The 16,105-nt window shown below is 44.8% G+C and overlaps 1 protein-coding gene across 11 annotated transcripts in view; it reads left to right on the top strand.

The window, feature by feature from the left end:
- Positions 1-16,105, top strand: part of LOC138548762 (microtubule-associated serine/threonine-protein kinase 2-like) — a 2,396,492-nt gene that overhangs the window by 1,291,001 nt on the left and 1,089,386 nt on the right. The window contains exon 1 of one of the 11 annotated variants that reach the window (XM_069642301.1): positions 4,599-4,819. The exons of the other annotated variants lie outside the window; for them this stretch is intronic. Within the exon in view, the coding sequence (XP_069498402.1) occupies positions 4,746-4,819 (74 nt within the window). The 5' untranslated portion in view covers positions 4,599-4,745. Of the gene's footprint in view, positions 1-4,598; positions 4,820-16,105 lie in introns of those variants that run through there. 11 annotated transcript variants of the gene reach the window in all.

Below are 16,105 nucleotides of genomic sequence, written 5' to 3'. Positions count from 1 at the left end.
TTTCTAAAGGGGCTCACCAATCCGTTCCCCCCACCTCACCATCCCCTTACCAGGTTCCGACTTGGAGCCTTAATCTAGTATTAAAATGTCTTATGTGAACCTTTTGAACCTTTACACTCATGTCCTTTATGGTTGTTAACCTTTAAAACTATTCTCTTGGTTGTGTTAAGTTCAGCCTGTAGAGTGAGTGAGTCGCAGGCACTTTCGCCCAAGCCACCCTTTACTATCTTCCATAAGGATAGGGTTGTTCTGTGGGTTAAACGTTCATTGTTACTCAAAATCAGTTCTGATTTTCACATAGGGCAGACAATTGTTTACCATCTTTCTATCCCCAACCTCATCCTAACAAGGAGGAGGAGAGATTACACAGGTTGGACCCTCACAGAGCCTTGAGCTTTTATATATCGAGACTGTCAAAACTTTGTGTTAATCAGCTTTTCATTGGCTATACAGGCCACAAACTGGGTCAGGCTGTTATGGAACAGACCTTATCCAGGTGGATCATTCTGGCTATTTCGGAATGTTACAGACTGACGGGTAAGGATCCTCCTGAATAGTTAAGAGCCCATTCAACAGCGGCATGGCTACCTCTACAGCCCTGCAAAGGGGTGTACCGATAAAAAGTATCTGTGAGGCAGCAACATGGTCTACAATTCATACGTTCACAAAACATTACTGCCTGGAGTCTTCCCTCAGTCAGGATGGGAGCTTTGGAAAAGCAGTCCTGCATTTGGTTCATAAAACCTTTAAGAAACTGAAATTCTTGCTCCCTCCACCAAATCTAATACTGCTTTTTGAGTCTATTAAAGATGAGGAATACGTGGGAGGACACAATCTATTTGAAGAGCAAGTTACCCCCGTAACGTTCTTTAGACTTGATGTTCCTCTCACGTATTCCTCATCGCCCCCAACCTACCCCACAATAGAATTTCCCATGCTTTTACAGCTTTTGTTCCTTCAAGGCTGAGTATGGTCATTCCCGTAGTTATGCGGGTATTTCAGAACTGAAGCCAACGGGCACCTCACATGCTATATATGCCTTCGATGACATTGATACGGAGGCCCGTGAGGGACATCGGGTTGACGCCATCGACGCACATTGCTCTCTGCCGAAGAAAATAAATAATCCGAAGCAGCTGAAGCTGGATATCGTATATCAAAGATGAGGAATACGTGGGAGGAACATCCAGTCGAAAGAACGTTACCAGGGGGTAGGTAACTTGTTCTTCTATTCAGAACACTCAGGTGATCAAGAAGGAATTTTATTGGGGCCTGTTCTCTGAGATAAGCAAAAGATTACTCATTAGTTTTGGGAGAAGAAAGGCTGATGACTTTACAGCAAACTAAAATCAACAACGTAGCAGCAGAGACTGGAGCGGATGCTCTGAGTGGGAACTGAAACCATGAACAAGAAATGAAACTTACGTGGCTGGTTGATGATCAGAATCATATATATATATATATAATGATGTTACCATAGGTTTATATTAGGAATCACGTTTTGCCAATTAACTTTGGAACCGTGATACTTACAAAAATGGGACATGCATATTTGGAAATCCTATCAAGAGTCTGTGATGTTGATTTAATCCTTATGAACATTCGACCTTAAGAAACCCTGTAACATCCTAAAATGTATTTCTAGCGCATCAGAGAATGTCACGAGACTGAAAGTTGGGGAGGTAGTAGCATCCAGAATCATGTAACTGGGTGTAAAGTTTGGCGATATAGACTTATTATTTCAGTCAATTGTGAAAACCCGTCAGTCGGACTTGTAATCTCTTGCAATGAAGGGAGTTAGTTCATTATGAGCAGCATGATTAGAGGAACCCAAAAATATGTTGTGTTTATTTGTAAAATAAACGTTTTTGTCATGTAGTGAATTTTTAGGGGAATCATTTAAAAGTGTAAAATGAAAACTCTGGTGGGTGGATTTATCCCTCCAATCATTTCAACTACACAACTATGGGAGCCTATCCTCATAGAGGGACTGGGCCTTGTGGGTGGAGAGAAACATAGGGGTCCAATTAAAATTCAGGGCTAATAAGCAGACACCTCCTCGTTTTAATATTTTGGCGCTGTGCCTTTGCGGTTAAAATGTGGTTGCACAAGCCAGAGAAGAGAGAATTGCCTAAAAATCATCTGGGTGAATACTGAAGAAGGGCTGCAGAGTTTAACCTTGCAGGACAGCGGCCTGAAGTAATCTGGGTGTAACTACTGAATAATGCTGCAGATTTAACATTGCCTGGGAGACTGCAATTGGGAAAGACTAAAGAGGCAGGTGTATTTGAATGGAGACTAAGATGGGGGGATGCATGCTGAAGTACCTGACAAGATCCCTGTGCTTCCCCAAGATAGGGTCCTGAAATGCTGATGTCGTGCCTGAGCGCCAAATCCAGAAATTCAATACAAGCACTTTGTTCAGCAGAACCAAGTGTGGGGATTTGTTTAATACCTTTCCCCTTAGTTAATGGGTAGGGCGTATGGAAATAGACCCTTAGTATATTTTGACAAATAATAATTCAATGAATACCTCTGTAGCTAAATGACTCACTCCGTGTGAATAAAAACTGTAGTCTGTTAATGTAATCGGGTACACCTATTGTCTTGGTCAACACCAGAATTCCCTAAAGGGTAAGGGTGTCCTTGTCTAAAATCGACATTCCTGTCACCATTCCTTAAATCTGGTATTTAAGCAAAGGGGTGCTGAATGTAACTGAAGGTGTGGGTTTTTGGTACTGGGTAGAGAGGTTTTGCTGAATGAAACGGTGTAGTTCTTAATTGAAAAATTCACTCTCTCCTGCGAGTGAGAAAGTGCCCCAAATAGAAGAGGTATTTTGTATGGTATCAATATAAAATGTAGAAAATGGTAGAAATATTTGAATTTCAGCTGTACCGAAATTTCATACAGCCAAAATGTTTGCACAATTCTACCATACGTGCCCATAATAGCGAACAAGGGTAGCGGGGGTGTCCCCCACTTGCTAAAACATAAAGGTGTTTAAAAAAATAAAGGGAACCTGCAGCGCTGGTTGCCCTGCGTGTAGGGAGATGGCGGCACATAGAGAAGTGTGCCACCAAGAGGTAAGTTGGGGGGGGATGAGGGGAGGCAGGTCAGGGGCTGCAGGAAATCCAATATGGGATTACACCGCAGCAGACATTTTTCAAATTTCCACCACGGTATATTCACGCACATCCATTTTGTATCGCTTCAGGGTGAAGAAGGGTTCTATCAATCTAAAATATATCAAAAGTCTTTTGTGCTTTAAAAATTGCTAGCATTTTCAAGTGCGTAGGGAAATTAAGCATACAAAGCGCTGCATGTGTGAAATTGCTTTTGAAAATAGAAAAAGTTGTAGTTGGTTTACATAGAAACCTTACCAAGGATTGCTCATGTTCTGGTAATGTTCCATGGTATTGTTTAATTTTGACATTCAGGGTTTTTGTGAGACAGGAGGATTGCACTGTTTATTTGGCCTGTGTTCAATGTACTGGAGACCTAAACGTGAAATCCCAATATGTGAGTTTTTGTATTGAAGCTTTCTTTTGTGCCACAGAGAAGGTGGCGTGTGTAATCATTTGGTGCATCACACTAGGGATAGTATTACTGGCACGCCCTGTTGCGTCCCTTTTCGAGTTTCGAAAAAAAAATATATAATACTACGCAGCAACCACTAGATGTCGGCCTACGCATAGCATGTAGATTCTAAGCAGATTCAAGAATCAGAAATATGACTACAGTGAGTAATGTATCCCATTCTTTCTGTACCCCTGCCTGGTTCTTGACTTTTTATGGTGGCACAGGGGAGACCATAGCGTAGACAGTGTAGGGCCTGAGCGGGTAAATCCCACCCACAGTCTGTAAATGCCACTCAGCAGCACTGTGTGGGCATTTACAGATGTAAAATGTCACTTGGGTGGGCCCAACTAGACTAGCTTCCAGTCCCACTTGCTGCACAATCTTGGATACACCTCCGGGGGGGGGGGATGGGGGAGGGACAGGGGGATCTACGTGACTCTACAGCAGTCATAGACAGGGCTAGACTGAATCGGTCAAATGATATATTGTGTGGTGCTTTAACTGGGTGGACAATGAACTCCCCATGTTAAGGGTAGTGACAAGGTCCTCATCTGAGAAGTGTCTGGCCTCCTTACACCAATCTGTATAGCTTGCCCCATCTGTCAGCCATTAGGGACCTGCAGGGGCTGAAACAAGACCCCACTTAGCAGCCACTTTGGACTGTGAGGCGCCTCGACTTAAAAAATGTACATATGTTGGAGCAGAAAAGGAGGTGAAAGCTACACTGAAATGAGATCTGAAACCATCTTTATTCTTTTCTAGTATTTGCTCATAATAAAAAAAATGACTGTGATTGCACATCGATCTCACGTGTTTGTTTGCTCGATGTACAGGGGCCAGATTGTGTGGGGTTGGACGGAAACGTATCGTGGCGCAAGAGGAATGATCTGTTTGCTAAGCCGGGCTTATTAGAAGGATAATATTCTGGTTTTCCATTATCTCCTTGAGCGATGCGAGGGAGGGTGGGGGGCTGTGAGGGAGGGAGGCTCCAGCTGAATCGATAGGAAGCGGCAGCATCGCAAGCCGGCGCGCAGCAAATGCTTCTGGGCCCGCCTCACCCTGCCAGGTCTTCGGGGAGTCTGCCTCTGGTTCCTGACCTGCTGCTGTGCACAGCGCTCCCGCCTGCCTCCCCGTCCCGTCCTCACCATGAAAGCGCCACTGGACCATGTCTGACGCCTTCTGGACGGTGCTGTCCAATTTCTCCCTCCCGGAGACCAGCATGCTGCGGAGGTCCAAGAGGTAAGCCTTGCCCCTGCAGCGCCGCTCCAAGCATCTATGGGCCTCTAGGAGCTTGCAGTACTGGTCCATCCGTGATGAGGATGCTTTCCAGAGGAGGGCGGGGGCTTGTGTTTGGAACAGGTTGTCTGCACTCTCCTGCAATGACCATATTGCATGAAGTGACTTAAAACGCTGTGCCTTTGTCCTTCCTGCACACTCATTGTCTGTGCATCTCTGGCAGACAGGCTGTGTTTCGCTGTGTGTATTTGTCATGTCCTTTCACATAGATATTTTGGTTCAAATTGAGCTGCTGGCTTCTGCTAGTGCCAAAGCAAACTCGTGGGAGAGTTCCACCGGGCGCGCACAGCATGTTCTGTGCCACTTTCTAAACACTGTCTTCGTGTCATGCCGATTGGACTGCGTCCGAGTTTATTTGGAGTTTTCTTTGGGTTCGTGTCGCCCCCATACATAGACAAGGCCACTGCACGGAGGCAGCCTGGCAATACAATGCACGGTGTGGTAGGTTCACTAGGGTTGTCAGCCACTGGGAAAACTGGGTAATGGGCGAAGTGTCCCTTTAGGGGCTTGCCGTTTTTGTATCCGCGGAACGTGCACTTGGGGCGGCCCTATTATTCCAGCAATGTTTCATTAAATGAATGCCTAAAGTCTGTTGTCCCGAAAAAAGTATCGTTTCCGCAACGGCCACAATTAACAGTACCGGAACATCAAGAAATGGAAATGAATAGCCGCAAAAGTGATAAAGGGAGCACGCCGAATGCTATCAGGTGTTCCTAAAATGCGTTACACAATGTGGTTGGCTGGCATCTAGTGTACCCACTTGTTTAAAAAAATCTTTCTGTGAAGAATGTCTGCGCCCCAGTCCTGCCTGCACTCTGCTGTCCGTGAAGTGTGACTACACCCCAGTCTTTGTGTTATTATACGGGGATCGCCTTTATCCTGTGCCTGCACTGTTCTGTCTGTGGACTGTGACTGCACAGCAGGCTTTCTGTGTGGATCACCCTTTTGCTGTGCCCGCACTGTTCTGTCTGTGGACTGTGACTGCACAGCAGGCTTTCTGTGTGGATCACCCTTTTGCTGTGCCCGCACTGTTCTGTCTGTGGACTGTGACTGCACAGCAGGCTTTCTGTGTTATACATAGAGCACCTACATGCTGTGCCTGCACTGGTCTGTGAACACTGCAGATAAGTGACCCACAGTTGCTTAGTGGCAGCATGTGGTCTGGTTTAAATGCCACTAATCATTTTATACTCTATCCCTTAATGTTTCTGATGCCATCAGAGAAAATGTGGGATGTCACTGTCAAGCTGTCTTTTGAGGAAACCATAACCATAGGACTGCTATCCAGACGGAACCTTTTTCCGGCCACAGAGAGGGAATTTTTTTTATTCGTAGGTTCTCTCTTTTGGTGCTCATTATTAAAGGTTTAGCATTGAACTTTTCAGCTGAAAAAAATGACTTTGTCACGTTTATGTTTTGAATGTGGCGCTTCCTTCCAACAGCACCTTCCCATGCCAGACGTTTTCTACTCCTACATTGACAGCCTTTTAGACAGACCCACCCACCCGAACCACCAACCCTCTTTCTTTCTTTCTTTCTTTCTTTCTTTCTTTCTTTCTTTCTTTCTTTCTTTCTTTCTTTCTTTCTTTCTTTCTTTCTTTCTTTCTTTCTTTCTTTCTTTCTTTCTTTCTTTCTTTCTTTCTTTCTTTTTTCTCTCTTCCCCCCCTTCCCTTCCCTTGGTCTCTGCTTCCCTTACTTTCCCTTTTCCTTGCTTCCTTTCTTCCCTTTTCCTTCCTTGGTCTCTGCTTTATTGCTTGCTTATTGGCCCCGCACGTTCTTTCGGGGTGCTCAATGTTTACTTGTTTTCCATGACCACAATGGAGGTGCAATGACGATAAATTGTAATGTTTTCAGTTTGTATGATTCTACTTTGCTGCCAGCAAGGCAGATCCACCCGAGATGTTTGAAGGGGATTGATTGCTCACTACATCCTCAACTCTCCTCGGGCTGAGCCTCATCACCACCCCCTCTGCGTGCATCTCCACAGTTTGTAGACCCCATGCTCTCTGGACTACATTGCTCTGTAGCATATCTCATCAGATAGACTGTCGCCATGGTTTGCCCCCTGTTTCTAGGATAATCAGTTCTCATCTCAAAGGACTGACTGCTTTGGCTGTGCTTGCTTTCAATTCACATAATACTGGGTGAAAAGTATGGACTACAAAAAGATTCGTTTTAGAGTTAAAATATATGAATACGTCCTTAAAAATACAGCTAAGGGGGAATTAAAATTGTTTACCCGCTATAAAAAAAGAAATACTCCCAATTTCAAAAGATAAAAGTAAAGTACTCCTACTTCAGAATCTTATGTGGAACCCTGGTCCACAGATCACACCACCATCTGCTAGTGTCACTCGAAATGGTGTCCTTGGGCAAATCTCTTAGTTGCACACTTGATTTCAAACTAAACTTTAAAGCACACATGTTGTTTTTCTAAGTGTTTTTCTTTGCAGTTGTTGCTTCTTCAGAACTTTACATCTTTATTCCTCCCTCAGACTTCCAAATTATCACCCCAGACTTAGTTCTTTCACACATAGAGAAGATGCGGTGGCAGCTTTTGGTGCTGGGGGCTGGCCAATAGTGCACCAGCGGAGGCTGGGGGTGCACTGGGCAAGGCAGGGGAACTAGGTGGGGCGGCTGTCCCCCCTCCCCCCTCTGTCTCCGCCACTGACATGGAGGGCCTTTGAGGGCCTTCCTGCCATCTCTTTGGCCCCGTTCTGCACTGCTCATCTGCTCTGCCGAGCGGCTCATCTGATTTCTGGCTTCTGGGAGTTTGAATATATTATTATTCACTGAATTCCCACTTCATTGTCTTCATGTTGGCTCCCAAGCACTTTACAATATTTGCTGCATTACATACAAGGTGGTTGTCTTGGGTCAGCCATCGTACCTTGTGGAGAAGTTGGCTATTTCTGAGGGGTTGGGGGCCAGTTAGAAAATGTAGCTCTCTCGGAGCATGCGGCTATCTGGCAGTCCGCTGAAGTCACCAGTTAAGTTTGCCATCGCTCCAGTGCCTGAGGCCATAAGATGTGTGTTCTATTGTCTCGGGGGTCGCCACATAGAACTTGCCAAAACATTACAAAAGAAATCAAAAAGGAGTGTACGCTGGTGCAAGAAGTAATGCAATTTTATTTGATGCCCTAGACGCTGCTGACCACTTAAGTGGGGAGGGAAGGGACTCTCCCTGTGTTGGGGTGGCTTCTTAATAAACTGTTACATGACCCGCAGGCCCACCAAATATCCATTAGTGATACTGTTCCCTGCGCCAGCACAGCGTTCTGCAAAACCTTGGCGCAGCCCAAATTAGCTCCCAGGAAAATGCACCCATTTGACCTGAAACACAAAGGGAATCGTGTAAAGCCCCTTATTTCAACTGGTTGATGTTTTCCATGTAACCAAGTTAAGACATGAACATACTTTCCCCAAATAACTCGTCAGGTTTTATTAACCTTGGCTATCACATTTTGCTCAAAACCCACCAGTCCCCCAGCATTGCATTATTCCCCCCTCCCGTTGGTCCCCATACAACACTGCTCCCTCTATTAACATCATCAGTCTCATATGACACGAGGGGACACTTTGACCTTCTTTAGTTGTGTATTGTATTCTATTATGATCTTCTATTTGTAATTCTGCCTTTTTATACTTTTTTCACTTTGTATCCTGATTGTGGAGCATTCACGTTCATTTCACATAGTTATCCTCATACTCCTACGTCTGTCCCCTTTCTCCATGCTTGTGGGACATTCCGTCCTTCGGGATGGGACCGGAGCACTTTTGTTAAAGCATAAAAATTTCATTTTTGTCCTTTATTTATTTTTACGCAGGGCCACCGGACGTGGCCGTAACCCTGCCCTCCTGCACTCCGGCCCACGCATCGCCCTTCAGTCCTTTCCTCAGCGTGGTCGGGGTCGGACGCACTAGGACCGGGAATGTTTTCTTTTTATTCCCTTTGTCCTTTCTTCCTGCTCTGGTTCCACGGTCATCTGGTCCTCATCTATGCTGGAGCATCTGGGATTTGTGTCCTGTTCATCCTGCAAACGTCGCTTCGTGAGGGCGGATTCCCACTCTTTGCCTGGAGTGTCTAGATCCGGAACACTATTGGGACTCATGCTTTTATTGCAACTCCCTTTCCCTCCGTGCACTCCAGTGTCGTCTTGTCAGTTGGGAGGAGGAGATTCAATGAGTTCCTCCACCACATTTGCAGCGCTTCGTCAATGAAAAAAAGAAGCGTCCGGTGAGTTCTTTGCTTTTTATGGCACCCCGGCCAGGTGACTCTTTCCCGGGGTCTTCCAGGACTGGGAGGGGCTCAAGTAGCTCTTCTGCCAGGGATATCCCTGAGGTGTCCCGCAAAGGCCCTAATAGGCGCACCAGAGCTTCCTCCAAGGCCTGCCAAAACAGGATCTTCTTTCAAGGTTCCCCGTTTGGGGGCTAAAGTTGAGCCCAGTTCTCCTGGGGCTCTGGGTACCAGGGTTCCCTCTGAGGTTACTGCATCTGGAACTCCCTGCACTGAGTCTCGACTCAAGGCCCCTCTGAAGGGAGCTAAATGTACTCTGGTTCAACCCAAGGTTCCCCTTCTTGGGGCTAAATCAAATACCGGCAGAATTGAGACACCCTCGTCGACGGTCTTGGCGGTGAGTTACATGCCTCAGCCTTCCAACGCTCAAGGCTGTGGTGTTACCAGTGATGTCAAGGGGGCAAAGAAGAGGATTATGCACCACAGGCCTTCCAGTAATGGCTCTTCTGAGGTTCCTCCACTGGAGGCTAATTCTGGGACAGTCCCTAAGGTGTCTAGTAAACACCCTAGATCTGCCAGTCCCGACTCTGCCAAGGTTCCTTGCTTCAAGGCTAAAATGGCACATAAGGCAGCTGACTCCCCTGAGGAGATTATTGCCTCCCTTTCTCCTGTGACGCAGTTCGACTCAGGTGTTGACAAAATGGCGGCCCAACCTCCGAGGACCACGGTGGCCATTTTGACTACCTTTCTTACAGCAACGTTCACTATGGCTGTTGCTGGGGGCCTCATTTTGGGGCAGAGCAGCGTTTTCCATGCTTCGCGGATAAAAAGAACCCGTTCCACCCTCCGATGGATTGGCGTGCTTGGACACTGCTGCCTCACACAGTCTCGCTTCCTCCTGCACCCCTGATCTATGTGGACTCAGTGGTGGGGGTCCATCCTGGCGACCATCCTCATTGCGTTCATGGGGGTATGCCCCTTCCGACCGGCCTCTGCCCTCTCCAGCGCCTAGACCTTCGTCCAAGGATGTGTTTTTTGGGACGTGTCGGACGTTGATGCATTCTGATCCCATGAAGGTGTACTTTAAGGATCTGTTTAGGGAAATGTATCCTAGTCCTCCTGTACCGCCTTCTGCTTCGGCTGATCCTCCGCAGGGACCGGTGGTGCCTCCTCCACTTCCACCTCTGCCTGACAGACCTCCTCCACCACTTCCTCTTCCGCCTCCACTTTCCCCGGTAGAGAAAAAACAGGGAGCGCAGCCTAACACTTTAGGACCTGAGGCAACAGGTGCAGCAGATCAGTCTTCTGCTCCTGCTTCACTGGACGATGATCAGGCGGACCAGGACAGCGATGAGCTGCCCCGCTCTGTTAGAGAATTTCATGACCGGTTGCTGGACATGATGGGCACTGCTTGATATTGTAGTACCCGATGTCTCAGCTCCACAAGAGGGGGTGATTTATGTAACCTTCAGTATGTCGCCTCAGGAGCGCACCGGCCTGTTCCTCTAGAAAAACGTTTTGGCTGAGGCCCGTGAGGTCTGGGAAAAACCTCTTTCCGGGCAGCATCTCAACAAGAGGATTGACGCTTGCTATAAGCTTCATACCTCTGAGGACATATCCAGAAAGCTCAGTGGAAAACAAAGTAAGGTGATGTGTTCCAGTTGCTGCACAGCTGCCCTTGGAAAATGGAGACCTGGGTTATAATCCCATGTTTGATCTTGAAAATAAGCTATACTGCCAACGAGTACCTGGTCAAAGTGGGCAACCTCACCCACTGTTCTTGAGCACCTAGGGTTATTTATTCCCCACTGGGCATTTACGGGTGTTCACCCTTGTTGGTAGATTCTCTGCTGCCCTCATATTTCACTGCATTTGCAGGTCCTTTTCAGATTTCAGTGGGCAGACTTTTGGGGCACCAAGGCCACTGGTTTCGCAGTTGGGTGGGCAAGACTAGTTATTTTTGGGGTCTTCTTAAAGCGTTTAGGGGCAACTGATACTAATTTGACACATGGCAATTGCCTGAGGTATGTTGGGGTGGATAAGGGGGATCCTCTGGGTATAACATTACGTAATGGGCACTGGTACCTGTCCCCTTTTGTCACGCCTCATTCGACTCCAAGGGACAGTAGTGGACTTTGTCACAGCAATAAGAAGCTTTATTGATACATTTTTTAAGCTGCGGTCTGATATTTCTTTTGGCCAGTCATTTGATTAATTTTGTTGTTTAGACGTATTAGTTCTAAAATAGCTTGCATGTTGATCCGAGGATGGCTCTCATACCACCTCTTTTCAAGCAGTCTGGGCTCACTCCATGGGGCATCTATAAGACAGTTATTATATTCATGAGCATAAGATCGGTTTTGCTCAGCTTTCCATAAGGGTCAGTGGACACTATAATTGCAAACCCCCAGTGCATCAAATTTGAGGATCACTATAATGTGGTGACCAAACTCACACACATTTCCTTAATGTAATAAGATACTGATCCAAGCTGGTTGTCTAATTCTCGGCATTGTATATGATTATTACGATTATTACAAAGATGATCATTATTTGGATTAGTGAACGGATTGAAAAAAATTGATCTACTGGAGAATTGAGCAGATCGATATTTTTCAATTTTTTTTTTGTTTTATTTTCTAATCGAGTGGAATCCCACAGCCCCCCTCCACTTCGCCCTTACTATAACCTATTTCCTTACCCCAACCCACATCTATATTTAATCAAAATTAACCAAAATACCTAACTAATTCGACCAAAAACATCAGTCAATTCTCCATTAAGTCAATTTGGTATTCGATCAATTTGGGTATTAACCGTTATTTGACTTGCGTGCATTGTTAATTAGAAGATGTTAACAAATGGAGCATGTTTTAGTTAAATAGCCATGTTTTGTTCGTGTTTGTGGCCAGCAGTGAAAAACATGTATTGCCTTGTGAATCTTATTTTGAATTGAATTAAACTTATGTAAAGCTATTTCTGAATTGTATTTACCATAAGGATTTTGACCTTTAGAGCTTGTAAAGCCAGTTTTGAATTGTATCAAATTCGAAAATTTGGTGACAACGTTTTAGTACATAAATCTGCATGGGCGATCCCATGGGAATTGGCTGCAGCTATGTGCCACGCTGCCAGTACCATTGCAATTAAGCGGGCTATTAATTGGCATGTGCAAGCTCTATTAACCATTCTACAGGCTATGCTGATGCATTCAACCCCTTCGGTGAAGGCGGCAACAGGGGTTATCTTCCCACATCCGAGTTAAAGGCCAAGCTGAAGCGGAGGGTGCATACCAAGGTTAAGGGGCAATAACACCAGTTACAGCAATCTCCCCCAGGGTGATAATACCAATATAAGATGGGTTGATCTTAAAAACGGGTTGGAAGCAAAATAATGTTGGAGAAGGTTCCCTGAACCTTACATGGACTTTTCTCCTAATGCAATGTTGGCCAAAGGAGACACTAAGAAATGAGATTGAATGTTGAGACAAACCTCCATCTCTGTTACAGTGGTTAAGGTCTTCACCTGACCCTATGTTCCAACTGACCCGACAACATTCAAATATTATAATTAAGCATTATTGTCCTCAACTACAGTTATGTGCCTGGATGCCCAACTTATGGGCTCTAGTGTAGTAAGTGTGCATAAAAAGGGCTTGTCTGGTCAAAATAGCTGGGTGCTAGTCTTAGACATATTTTCAAATAACAAAATGAAAAGCAAACTGTAACGGTTTGAGAGGCCACCCTCAACACAAGGAGTTCCTTCCCTCCCCACTCAAGGTGTCACTCAAACTGTTTAATGGATTCTTTTATTCAGCCCTATCTCCAATTAATATAATACACTTTGGATTGCTCCCCCTGATCTACCAATGAGCTAAGATCCAGGTCAGTGTACAGGAAATATATATTTGTTTATTTTAATTAGATGTTAAGAATAATCGCACAAACTACACACGCCACCTTCTTGGTGGCTCACCATTAACTTCTTGTTATCAATTATACAAATTAGTTGAGAAAAAAAAACACAAATCAAAATACTTGATCTCAATTTCAATTCAAGGAATATTTTGCACTGGTCAGTTAACACAATTTATAGATGTAGTGCTGTGCAATTTTGATTTTCTTGTGTGCTTAAAGGCTTGCAGTTTAGTTTTACAAATGTGGGCTAATTCATATGGCAATTATTATTTCACACACTCCTTTGCTTTAAAATAAACATAGGATGATTTAGCGGTTATTTTTCAGACCCCCCCACCCCTACTTTGGTCTGGGTTGGGGAAGTTTGACAGAAAGAATTAGGACGATTGAAGAATTTTGGATTTCAGATCCCCCTCCACTGAAAGGCCTGTGTTAGGAGAAGTTGGACAAAAAGATTGGACTGATTTAAGAACAAAGACACCCCTCTGGGTCAAGAGGACAAAAAGGATTACCCAATTAAATTAGAAGATATCATTTTTAAGCGCACACTAGGAAGTGAGCTTTATTCATTTTTAATTTTAACAAAAACCACCTCGCAGTGTTCTACCAAAGGGAATTGATTAAATTAATATTGTTATTAAATAGGCTAAGGATCTACTTGGCCACTATAAAGGAAAAGGATCTAAGGCAAGCAGACTCCCCCAGCTTTTGGACTCCCAGGGCTCAGTTCTACGTACATAGGAAGCCTCTTTTTAATGTTCAGAAAAGCTAACTGATGTCAGCTGTAAAGATAGGGCAGGGGTCTGGTCACTCCATTTGCAAAGATGGCCTCCCACTCTCCATCATAGGACCCAGTCTGCTTTTAGGCCTTCCTAGAAATAGACATCTCCACCCAGATGCACTCTCAGCAATCTCCTCTTGTCTTTCCATTCAGCTGTCTAATCGTAGGTTTCAGCAGCCCTCTTGATGGTACATTTCAGAAGCTCTGTCCCTTACTCATTTTGCAGTTCCCCTTATATAGCAGCAGCGACACCATCATGTTTACAATCTTGGGGAAGTACCATGCAAGATTTCTCACAACTAGGATTGGACAGTTACCTTTGTCTCTCCTCCCAAATCCAGCCTCCCCCTAAGGATTGGTTTAGGGGTCCGGATCAGAATATGGCAATTCCCACAAGCAATCCCCATTTGTTCTCATGTCAGATTATGGCAATGATCTAGTTATGGGGCAAAACTGCCATACTATATACATTTTCTGATTAAGCTAATCATGTGGAATTAAATAAGGCAGCCAGTCTGCACCATTTTGCACAGCCTTGTGGCGATTTTCTGCCATTTTTCACAAAAAGCATAATGGTCGAAAAATGTAATTTATTCACAATATTCCTAATTTCACCCTGCACCCATTCACCAACCCCCAAAATTCGAAACATTTTCAGATCCGCCATAAACCCCATTTTAGATGGCCATTACAGTTCCCTGAGTTGTAGGTAGATGAATTGTATGTCTCCAAAATCGCCTGGAAATTACCTAAAAATTGACAAATAAAGACGATACGCCTTTTGGTTGTTGAGAAAAAGGGTTAAGTTATATTAGTCCTTTTAAAATAATTGTAAATCTGTATGTTCAGCAAACGGGAGCTCTTCTTCATCCAGCCATTTGTCTCTCTCGGCCAGCCTGTGGCCAGAGTTTTATGAGTCTCTTTGAAGATGGTTGTTTCAGCCTTTCTTAATGGTAGTCCCCATTTTCACACTTCCTTCTCACATTTTGGTCATGCATCAGCAAAAGAAATTGTTCTGCAGAGACAGCAAGTCTAAAGGACACTTGGTCTCCACACCTTCCAGAGGCCACATTTATTGCAGTTGTAAAATAGCTGGGGGGGTGTACCAGACTTTCCAGTGGGGGAGTGCTTTGTGACATGTGTCCCAAAGCCAGCAAAAGGGTTTTCCTCTGGTTGACAAACTTTTTCATGGAAACAAAGTGGGCTTTTCTTTTCAAATGTCTGCTGGTATTTTATATGCAAAACATAATGTACATTACTTTTTTCATCAACATGCACTGTCTTTTCCCTGCATTTTTAGCAGGGGTACACTTTTCACGTGTAAACTGCTTTAACTTGCAACCACACATGCAAAGCTGTTTTTGTGTGTGTGTGTTTAGAGATCCTATTTTTCATGTGAGAGCGACCTCTAAATTTCTCCCTTCTTTGTGGATTAAAAGACTGATTTTTCCTTTGGTAAACACAGGTAGGCCTTCCCACATGGCCTTTCGGTTTTAGCTTGCAAGCACACATGCAAAGCTGTTTTTGGGTCGGTGTTTAAAGATCCTTTTTTTCATGTGAAATGGACCTTTGGTTTGGGGCCTTTGATTGTACCCCACAAAACTAAGAACGCCAGTTAGAGTTGGCTACTGGACAAGGAATGCTCTGCACCCTGATGGTGGAAATCCCTTTTTTAATTGTGGCCACAGGGTTGGCGATGAGGAGACAGCAGCGGCGAAGGGGAGCTGGACGGGAGTAAACGGATGGGGCTAAATTGGTATGGCAGAGGGAGCGCGGAAGATAAGGGAGTTGAGAGGTACCAGGATCCATGACTACACCAGTGCCTATTGCCTGAACGCCATGGATCCTGATTGGTTCCCAGGATTCCAACTTCCTCTCCATGGTTCTAATGGTTCTTAAAGCTTGCATATTGTCCTGTCAGAACACCAAGTGAAAATTCTTAGGGTTATAATGATGTAGATTGCAATTTGCATGGTTTTGTGGTGATTGGGTTAACTGAATCAAGACTGCAACTCTTAAAATGCATTGTTAAATTGAAGCCTATAGCTGGAAAAAAATCCCTCTGACAGTCATTCGGTCACCCTGCTCTTGCAGCTCTGCCAGACAGACCCACAGACACTTAAAATACTCATCTGTAGCTTGACTGGTGTAGGTAATCAATGACCCACCCCCCAGCTCTCTAGGCAATCAGCAACTCTGCGACTGAGTTGTTTGAATACTAGAGTGCAGACATGCATAGCAATCTTTGCCCCCCCTCATGTATTAATAGATGTAGGTCAGCAGGCACAGGTTTT

This window comes from Ambystoma mexicanum, chromosome 1q, assembly GCF_040938575.1.
Source record: "Ambystoma mexicanum isolate Mex_15411 chromosome 1q, UKY_AmexF1_1, whole genome shotgun sequence".
NCBI lineage: Eukaryota > Metazoa > Chordata > Amphibia > Caudata > Ambystomatidae > Ambystoma > Ambystoma mexicanum.
The sequence above is the reverse complement of the archived record's forward strand: the minus strand, read 5'-3'. Positions and strand labels throughout refer to the sequence as shown.